Here is an 11,056-nt window from a genome sequence, read left to right as displayed (position 1 = left end):
ATTCCTCTTCCTTCGAACCAAAGTTGAAATGTGGTAGAATGAAGTATTCCTATCCCCCTGGATCATCCAGTTCACTCTGGATTTGAGCGCCCAAATCTCATGTTCCTGCTCTAGGATTGTGTCAAGGTTCTTAAGAAGTGACTTTTCCAGCTCTAAAAGAGATGTAGATGGCCTAACCGACATGGCTTTTTGAATCCCATTAAGTCTAGCCAGAAGTCTTCTCTTTTTTCCAAAGACGTTCCCAAAATGATTTTTATTCCAAACTTGAACATCTTTCCCGAATTTGTCAATGGCTTCAGGAAGACATTGAGCTTGGTTCCAAGCTTGGGAGACTACCCTGGGAAAAGAAGGGTCTGAGAGCCAGCAAGTTTGGAATCTAAAAGGGCAAGGAAGATGAGTGAAAGATATAGGCTTTGGACAAAGCAGCACTGGACAATGGTCGGAATGGCACCGAGTTAAATGCGAAACTCTCGCCTCCGGGAAAATAGAACACCAATCTGGATTTACAAAGAACCCATCAATTCTTTCCTGGATTAAGGCCGTCAACTCTCTCTTATTTGTCCAAGTATATCGGGGCCCCGAAAAACCCAAATCGATCATATTACAACTATCAAGACACTCCTTAAACTCCAAAGAGCGGTTAATACCTACTGCCCTGCCCCCAAGTTTATCACTATCCTCAAGGGGTTCGTTAAAATCCCCGGCCATAACCCACGGTAGGTTCTGAAGCTCGGCCACAATAGAGAGATTATTCCACAATATATGCCTTTCGGCGAGTCTAGGACTAGCATAAATTGCATAAAATAACCAGGTAAGGTTAAGAGAACGCACCTTAACTGAGACATGGATTTCTTGCTCCGTTTTAGATAAGAAAGACACCTCCACTCTATCCGAATGCCACAGCAACCAAAGCCCCCCAGAATAGCCAATAGTGTCAGTGCAGATAGCTCCGTCAAATGGAAGTCTATCTATAATCTCCTTCGCACGGTCCCCGCCAAGACGTGTCTCCATTACCACAAAGATTACCGGATTGTGATACTAAACTAATTCCCTCACATGATCTTGAAAGTTGGGCTTCAGAGCGCCCCTGCAGTTCCAGATAATAATGTTCATTATTAATTTTTGGAAAAGAGCAGAACAACTCATCATATTGAGGTAGGATCTTGGCCTCCTCCATCAAACTCCATTCTGTCATCTTCAACATCTCCCGGAATTGACCCTTTGTCGACATTGTCACCAGGCCCATCTCCTTTGCTCTCCCTATCACAAGGAGGAGGAATACTGTTGTTGGATAGGCTAGATACATCAACTTCGTCCTTGCTCCTTCCATGGCAAGCTCTGGCATCTCCATTGCCATCCCTTCCTGATTCACAACCCACCGCGGCTAGAGATTGGCTTGAAAACTGGAATTGATCATGAGGAAGCGTCTTGGAATCATTCCTCAAAAGAGTGACAGAACCAAACGAAGGATTCTGCCGAGATGAAGTTGAGCTGAAAGAACCATGAACAGAATTGGAGCAATCTCCCACGGCGCAAGGTTTGGACTTGGAGTTGGCCCTAGCTCGTGAAATATCAGGTTTACCCTTTGGAGGATGCTTCGTGCTAGCTGACTTGGAAACATGCTTCCCTGAGTTAGTTCCTGCTGGGCCTTTCTTTGGGCCTATCTTTTTGCTTATCGAAATTGTGGGATTTGTCAATGGCCCGTTCCTGATGTTACCTAGCTTGTTTTCCAACTGATGGCCCAATTCAAATTGGAACGGATTAGAGTCACCCACTGGAGTGCGTGGTGCATTAAAATGCATCGAGGAATTTTCTTTTGCTGACGTTACATTAGGTGGTGAGTGTCCTGAAGGTCCTGCTCCACTACTAACAGCCTCAGGAGAGTGGGAGCGTTTTGTGGGGCCAGCCTTATGCATGTTTTTGCTGTTTTTCCTGCGTGTCACTACAAGCCAAGGTCCGTAATTGTCCTCCTGTACTATACCAGCGTCTGCTTGATTCTGCTCTGTGGGCCCAGCAGCATGCACATTGCATGTATCGTCCTCTATGATCGGACTAGGACTGGTGTCTTCCTTCGCCGGAGAAGAGGGGGGTCGGATTGTGTACGGACATGATTCTTTCCGGTGTCCGATACGCCCACATGAGAAGCACAGCCTATTAATACCTTCGTAGAGGACGGGTTGCTCTAAGTCTCCAATCAAGACTGTAGAGACCAGCGGCTTGTTAATGTCTATTTGCACACAGAGTCTCGCATATCTCCCCCTTGCTTCCACCGCAGTATGAGTGTCAACCCGGAGTACATTTCCGATGGATGAACCAATATGCTTCAGGATATGCGATTCATAGTATTCTATGGGGAGTTCATTTAAGCGAACCCACACCGCTATGGATGAAACATTCGCTGAAGAGGGTCTAAAATTTGGTTCCCACGGTCTGATAGACAGGAAGTTTTCGCCGACGAACCAAGGGCCCTTCTGCAGCACCAAGTCATAGTCTTCCTTAGCATAAAATCTAGTAAGGAAAAATTCTTTACCAAGATCGATGCAGTCTAATCTTCCCACTGGTTTCCACATGGATTGGAGCTTGGCTTGAATGTAGTGATATCCTACATATTTTCCATAGACTTTCACGATAAGGGCTTTCGCCCAGGGCTCCCTGATGCGAATCTTGTCTTCACGAGATAACTTAACAGCCGCAATACCCTCGCTTAACTCTGAGACATCATCGTCTGACTCTGAATCGTATTCCATCTGCCCAGTGAAATCAAAAGCCTGGGTGAAAGCCCCAGGAATTTCCCCAACAAGTTTCTCCTTGAAGGAGAGCTTTGGGTGACTGGAGAGTTTCTCGAAACCAGGAGGTTCATCCTCCACAGAGCGAGCTGAGTGTGATTCCTTTACCTTCTTGTTACTTCTGGCAAGTTCGGCTTCTTCTTCCGGGGAGAGAGAGCGAGGTTTCACGTGAGAGAGCATTTCTTTTGGACATATGAATATCTCTTTCCACCATCAACCTTTGCTCTAAAGTATTCAAATCAGAGTGTATTGCCCTTGTTAGATAGATTAGTATAGTACCTTAAATGTAATCCTTATTAGTTTTCATTTTTTAGGAACGCTTCATTGTTGAGGGTCAAGAGACTCTTGTTTGGCGGCAAATGAATAGGTCATACAAAAATTACCGAAGCTCCTTGAAGAAAAAATGGTTTAAGCCATATGAGAAGGATCCTGAGGAGGCACTAGAAATTTTGCCACCTAACATGGTGGATGATGATTGGAACTATCTTGTGCATTTATGGAGCAATAAGGACTGGAAGGTACTACTACATATGGAAATTATTATCTTGTGAAATTTTATAGAGAATTTTTAAATTTTTTTAATCCAATGTATGTTTTTGAATGTAGACAATGTGTGATAAAAACAAGTATAGTCGTTCCAAAAACTTTATCATTCACATTACTGGATCAAAAAGCTTCCAACAACGAAGTGAAGAAGAGGTTTGTATATATCATTCTCTCAATCTTTGAAACTTAATTTTTTCAAGATAAAATATTGTTGCATAGTTATTTATGGTGCTTGACATTTTAAGGAATGTCTGTACTTTTTGTTGTTTAAATGATAGACATTTTATGTGTTAGTGTATAGCTTAGTCTAGTTTAGTCCATTGGGCTTAGCCCAATATACTGTACTTGTAATTTACTTATTTTACTTGTACTGCACACATACCTAGCCTATATAAAGGCTCTCTATTGTACATTATTTTACACATCAAATATACAGACTATTCAGTCTTTCTCTCTCACTTTACATTGTTAACATGGTATCAGAGCCATTCCTCTGATTTTCTGGTTCCTGTGGACATCTCCGGCGTTTTTCCGCTGCCCTCGTCTTCGTCCAGTGGTCACTGCAGAAGCGAGTCACCGCCATCACGCCCACAGTACCTGCAACTCTCGGATATCATCGTTCTACTCATCCAACTGCCAAAGCAAAGGCATAAAGTGACAGAACAGCCAATTCCGAGCAAAACCCAACAAAGAAAGGTCAGAAACTACATCACACGCGCCCCCACGCGCCACCAGAAGTTTTCGGCCTAACGAGCACGCGCTCCACGCGCCTCCACGCGCCGTCAGTGATTCTCACGCGCCACACGCGCCAGTTCCACGCGCCTCACGCGCTTCTCACGCGCCACACGCGCCTGATCCGCTTCACGTGCTGCCACGTCAGCCCTAGAGTGACGTCACACTGCCACATCAGCACATGTCAGCCATTGACTTTGACCGTTGACCGTTGACTTTGACCGTTGACCGTTGACCGAAGTCAAAATTTTTCGACAGCACCTGTCTTGCTCAGTTTTTCGCATAGATTCCGATTTTGAGCTCCGTTTCTGCATTTGAGGTCTCTAAATCCTATTTTTTGGTCATTTTCTTCATTATGGCTCAACAAAATGATCGAGATATCATACGTCCTATCACTGTTATGTTGGATGGTCCTACTAGTTATCATGCGTGGGCTCAGAATATGACTATCTTTCTCAAGGGTCGTAAACTGTGGAGGTATGTGACTGGTTCAATTCCTAAGCCAGTACCAAACCCTAAGTCCAAGGCCACAGCTGCTGAAGAGTCTTCCAAGACTGCTGTTCTAACAGATGATGAGGAACGTCTAGAGGAATGGGAGAGTATTCAGAGTAAGATCTTGTCTTGGTTTATCAATACCTCTGTTCCCTCCATTCATAATCTTCTTCCTCGTCTTGAAACTGTTGAGGCTGCTTGGAAATTTTTGGCGGATCGCTATAATTGCACTAATGATTCAAGCTTGGAGTTCCACATTGAATCAAAACTCTATCAAATGCGCCAAGAGACAGGTCAGTCCATTTCTGATTTTTATTCTCAGACTTCTACTATGTGGGAACAACTCTCTGCTGCAGATCCTCCACTGGTGTGCTCTAAGGACATTGAGCTGTTTGTCAAATATCGGGATCGTCGTAGATTTATGCACTTCATGATGGGTTTACGTGAGGATTTTGAGCCTACTAGGGCTTCTCTGCTTAGCCGGTCTCCTACTCCTTCTCTTGATGCTGCAGTCAAGGAGCTCATTTCTGAGGAGAACCGTCGACCTACTTATCACATGTCATCATCTGATCATGTATTGGCTACACCCTCTCCACAGCCTCCCATTGCTGCATTCACTGCTCCTCCACGAATAAACTCTGGGCATCCCAATTCTCAGTCTTCCAAAGGCACTCGCTGCAAGTTTTGCCGTGCCAAAGGCCATGACATCTCTGTTTGTCACAAGCTGCAGAAATTTGTGCAAGAGCATAATAAAGCTTCTCTTCCTCGGGCAGCTGCTGTATGTCCTTCAGATCCATCGGTTCCTACAGGTCCATCTTTGACTTCCTCACTTACTACGGCTGATATTGAGGCAGTTGTTCAACAGGTTTTATCCCGTACTTCCACTGCCCTTTCTGTCACCTCAGGTAAACAACCTTGGTTTTTTGATACTGCATGTTGTAACCATATGACTCCTGATGAATCCCAATTTTCTGATAAGACACCTTTAGAACATCCAATCAACATTTACACTGCTGATGGAACTCCTATGTCTGTTAGTCATAAAGGAACAATATCTTCTCCTAATTTATCCCTTAGTGACACCTTTCATATTCCAAAGTTATCCCTCAATTTGCTTTCTGTTGGTCAACTTTGTGAATTAGGATTAGATCTTCTGTTTACTAATCATGGTGTGGATATGCAGGATCCCCGGACGGGTCAAGTGCTTGGGACAGGCCTTAAAGTTGGTCGCATGTTTGAGGTTCATGACTTGAAGATTCCTTCACAAGTCGTTTCTACAGCTGCAACCACTGCCATCTCCTCCCCTGATCTATGGCATGCTCGTCTTGGTCATCCATCCTTATCTCGTCTTCAGTTGTTACCTTCTCAAGGTCATTTAGGTTCTGTTCAGTTTCAAAAATTTGATTGTACTTCCTGTCATTTTGGCAAACAAACAAAATTGCCCTTTAATAAAAGTGACTCCTTTTCTTCTGCCCCTTTTGATCTTGTACATTCTGATATTTGGGGCCCTGCACCTGTTCCCACTGAGGGGGGATCTAAATATTTTGTCATATTTGTGGATGATTTTTCTCGATATACTTGGATTTATCTGCTTCACCATAGGTCTGAACTTGTGTCTATTTATCAAACATTTCATAAAATGATTGAAACACAGTTCAATCGCACTGTCAAAGTCTTTCGATCAGATAATGCCCAAGAATATAATGATAAATCTTTCTTATCCTTTTTAGACAGTCATGGTACTCTTCCTCAGCGGTCTTGTCCCTACACCTCTCAACAAAATGGTCGTGCAGAACGAAAACATCGTCACATCCTTGATGTTGTCCGCACTCTTCTCATTTCTGCCTCTCTTCCTGAGCGCTTTTGGGGTGAGGCTGCACTCACTGCTGTGTACACCATTAATCGTATTCCTTCACCAACTACACACAACAAATCACCGTTTGAGCTTCTTTATGGTCAAATTCCTGACTACTCCTCTCTTCGGGTTTTTGGTTGTGCTTGTTTTGTCTCTCTTCCTCCTCATGAACGAACAAAGCTCCAACCTCGTACTCGTCTCTGTTGTTTCCTTGGTTATGGTGTGTCTCAAAAGGGGTTTCGCTGCTATGATCCCATTTCTCGTCGCCTTCGTGTCTCCCGTCATGTTGAGTTTTGGGAACATCGTCCTTTCACGAGTCTTCAGCAGTTTCCTGCATCTTCTTCCTCAGAATCTCCTATTTTTACTGATCTTTTCCTTCCTCTCTATCCTGAACTTGTGGAGGATTCTTCAACATCGGCTGCCTCTCCAGACGACTCATCTCCGGTTCTGTCTCCGGCATATGACCCGCCTGTCTTGGATCCTGTGGCACCACCCTCTCCTGAGTCTCCTGTTAGTCCTGAACTTCGTCGTTCCACTCAGGTAAGCATTCCTCCCTCTTATCTCACTGATTATCACTGCTCTTTTGCTCTTGCCACCCTCTATGAACCTCACACCTATCGTGAGGCCCATACTGACCCTCTTTTGGCAGCAAGCTATGAACGAAGAACTAGATGCCCTTCATAAGAATCACACTTGGGATATGGTTGATTTGCCTCCTGGTCAGTCTGTAGTAGGTTGTAGGTGGGTTTACAAGATCAAGACCAAGGCTGATGGATCTGTTGAACGATACAAGGCTCGCCTAGTTGCTAAGGGCTTTACTCAGGAGTATGGTATTGACTATGAGGAAACATTTGCTCCTGTTGCTCGCCTTACATCTGTCAGATGTCTCATTGCTGTGGCTGCTGTTCGCCGTTGGCCTCTTTATCAAATGGATGTGAAGAATGCTTTCCTCAATGGAGACCTCCATGAAGAAGTGTACATGCAACCACCCCCTGGCTATCCACACTCAGGCAGTCAAGTTTGCCGCCTTCGCCGTGCTCTTTATGGCCTCAAGCAGGCTCCTCGAGCTTGGTTTGAAAAGTTTAGCTCAGTTGTTGCTCAGCAGGGTTTCACTTCGAGTCCTCATGACACTGCTTTGTTTGTCCGAAGATCCTCTGCTGGTATCACTCTCATTCTTCTTTATGTTGATGATATGATTATTACTGGAGATGATTCTGCAGGTATCCGCTCTCTTCAGCACTTTCTTAGTCAGCATTTTGAGATGAAAGATCTGGGCACTCTCAGCTATTTTCTTGGGCTCGAGGTTACCTCATCCTCTGATGGATACTATCTTTCCCAGACTAAATACGCTTCTGATCTTCTCTCTAAAGCCGGTATCACTGACAACAAGACTGTTTCCACTCCTTTGGAATACAATGCGAAGCTCACACCTTTGGATGGTGAACCTATATCCGATGCTACTCGCTATCGTCAGTTGGTTGGCAGTTTGATTTATCTCACTGTTACTCGTCCGGATATTTCACATGCTGTGGGTATGGTTAGTAAGTTCATGGATGCACCTCGTTCTGTCCACTATGCTGCTGTTCTTCGGATTCTCCGATATGTCAAAGGCACACTTTATCATGGTCTGCATTACTCTTCTCGATCTTCTCTCGAGCTTCATGCTTATTCAGATGCTGACTGGGCAGGTGATCCGACTGATCGATGTTCTATCACAGGTTTCTGTTTCCTGTTAGGTACTTCTCTTGTCTCGTGGCGCAGCAAGAAGTAGGATGTGGTTTCCCGTTCCAGTACTGAGGCTGAGTATCGTGCCCTTGCCGACACCACTTGTGAGCTTGTTTGGCTTCGCTGGCTCTTGGCTAACATGGATGCTCCACAGCCTACTGCCACTCCTCTTTATTGTGACAATCGTAGTGCTATCTACATTGCTCATAATGATGTCTTCCACGAACGCACCAAGCATATTGAGATCGACTGCCACATCACTCGCCAGCATCTCAAGAAAGGAAATCTCAAGTTGTTCTCCATCTCCTCTGCTGACCAGCCTGCTGATATCTTTACTAAGACTCATCCGCCTGGTCGTCTTCGAGATCTTATATCCAAACTCCAGTTGGCTTCCTCCTTGCCACCTTGAGTTTGAGGGGGGATGTTAGTGTATAGCTTAGTCTAGTTTAGTCCATTGGGCTTAGCCCAATATACTGTACTTGTAATTTACTTATTTTACTTGTACTGCACACATACCTAGCCTATATAAAGGCTCTCTATTGTACATTATTTTACACATCAAATATACAGACTATTCAGTCTTTCTCTCTCACTTTACATTGTTAACATTATGGAATGTCTATGCTTTGTGTTGTTTAATTATAGAGGGAGAAAACTGGAGAAGATCCTAGTCGACTTCAATTATTTGAGATCACACATACAAGATCTAATGGCCAAGCTGCAAATGAAACTACACAGGAAGCATTGGTATGGAAATTCCTAAAAATGCTTATATAATTTGTTATTAAGATTTATTTTTATATGCTGCTAGAAAATGTATTTGTTTATGTGCTTTTAGCAAATGTAGTATAAAATTATAAATGCTCTTTTAATGCAGATGAAATTTAAGAGACTTACTATTGAAGTGGCTGAAGGGTCTTTGCAAATGTCTGGCAATGAAATGTTTGTAGAGGTATTTGGACCTGAACATCATGGTCGTGTTCGTGGTTATGGTGATGGTATTAGTCCTACAGAGTTATGGGGTTCCTCTTCATCTACTATTCGTGACCTCCAAATGCAATTGAAAGAATCTGAGGAAAGATGTAAGGAGAATGATGCAAACCTTTTGAGGCAATTGAAAGAATCTGAGGAAAGAAGCAAGGAGAATGATGCTAACCTTCTAAGGAAATTGAAAGAATCTAAGGAACACCACAAGGAGAGTGACGCTAATGTACAACTCTTGAAGGCACAAGTTAATCGGGTTGAGAGTTTGCTAGCACAAGTACTCAAAAACATGGCCCCATTTGAGCTAGCTCAATCTGATTGTTCTTCTTAACTTTACCAATCAGGTTAGTTTGTTAACTTTACTTGTTCTTTTAAGTAAAAGGGTTTGTTACCCTTGTAATCTTTGGATGGTTGGGTTTGTTTGACACTTTTCTGTTTACATTTCAAGCTGCCATTTTTTTGTTAAGAAAGGGTCAAGAGAAATGGTTTTGGGGATATGTGATGGTTCAATAAATTTTCCAGCTACTAGCTTTGTTTTATGAGAAGAGGGGAGGGTAGGATTTTCTTTTCTTTTATCTAGGGGGTATGGGGATGATCATTAGGGAACTCACTGCTGTATTTGTATTGCTACTATATGGTAATTTATATATTTTTTTATGCTCAATCTTATGCCTGTACAATGTTGATATTTAAGATGAAACTCTTCTACAAGTTATGGAAATAATTCACAGTTAATTATTGAATCTTTTGTTAATTTTCCATTGCAGGTTGTTGGAAGTGTATAGAAGAGAAAAATTAGTCTGTTTTGTAGAGAAAGATTGAACTTTCATTCTATTTTGGATGGATATATCTTCTTGTAGATATAGTCTGAGATATCAGCAGTCTGTCAAATGCTATGTTTTGCAAGTTTTGATTCACCCTCTACTTCAAGTGCAGAACAGATCTCATGATGATGATTTCCAAATTCTTGGTTTGTGCAAAGTAAACATGTGACTTCCTCTTTACTTTTCTAAATATTCTTTGGTTCACCATGATGTCATATGAATGAAATTACTGCTATATGTAATGATTAGAATGTACAGATGGTAGAATTTCCAGGAAAATTACTTTTGTCTTGCTCTACATCTACACATATTAAACTGTGAATCTGTTACCCTCTTGGTTGTCTTTCTTTTTTTATACAATTCTTGTTCTCTAAGCTATGTATGTTGGACTGCAATGATGGCTTTGAATCATAGGCCTAAACTATGCAGGAGTATCTATATTCACCACCACCAATGTTAAAGTTTACAAATTTAGAGTTCCCACATTGTGATCGTAGTGTTATTGCCATCTTTTTCAGTACTAACTACTAATGCTAATACTAATATTTTTGCTTTATGGTGGATAAATAAGTTGGGTTAAGTACTTTGGTGTTACATAGCCATCATCTTCCATTTTTCACTGATTTATGTTGATTTCTTAAACATAAATCAGATTCGTGAGTTGGTGGAATTGCCTTTAAGGCATCCATAGCTTTTTGAAAATATAAATATTGGAATGAAGCCTCCTAAGGGAATTTTTCCATATGGGCCTCCTGGTACTGGAAAGACTGTAAGGTTGAATTTATTCAACCATCTAATTGGCTTTATTTCATGCCAAATTTGCTTGTAATTCAGCATTTAGTAACCCTGTATTTAGGTGGGATTGATGTAAGGGTAGAGAGTGAGATAGAGTGAAATTTGCTCAAGAGTGTGCAAGAAAACAGAGAGTTGTGGCTGGGACTCGCGGGTGTCTCGTGGCTGCAAGCCGCCAGAAGCACACACGTGCCAAGCATGCTGGAAGATGAACAGTCATGTTAGCTGGAGCACTACAGGACAAAACAGGACAACTAGCCATACGGTTATCTCGCGACTGGATCTCGCGACTTAGTCAAGCCGCGAGGTCAAGCCGCGAG

At 42.7% G+C, this 11,056-nt stretch overlaps 1 protein-coding gene across 1 annotated transcript; it reads left to right on the top strand.

Moving 5' to 3' along the window:
- The first annotated feature begins 3,081 nt into the window (after positions 1-3,081).
- On the top strand, positions 3,082-10,425 carry LOC115976901. The gene is made up of 5 exons (XM_031098444.1): positions 3,082-3,304; positions 3,393-3,485; positions 8,782-8,883; positions 9,014-9,464; positions 9,888-10,425. The coding sequence occupies exons 1-4, from the start codon at positions 3,146-3,148 to the stop codon at positions 9,449-9,451; spliced, it is 792 nt and encodes a 263-aa protein (XP_030954304.1). The 5' UTR covers positions 3,082-3,145; the 3' UTR covers positions 9,452-9,464; positions 9,888-10,425.
- Positions 10,426-11,056: the final 631 nt, after the last annotated feature.

The sequence above is a fragment of the Quercus lobata genome, chromosome 2, assembly GCF_001633185.2.
Source record: "Quercus lobata isolate SW786 chromosome 2, ValleyOak3.0 Primary Assembly, whole genome shotgun sequence".
In the NCBI taxonomy this organism is placed as follows: Eukaryota; Viridiplantae; Streptophyta; class Magnoliopsida; order Fagales; family Fagaceae; genus Quercus; species Quercus lobata.
The sequence above is the reverse complement of the archived record's forward strand: the minus strand, read 5'-3'. Positions and strand labels throughout refer to the sequence as shown.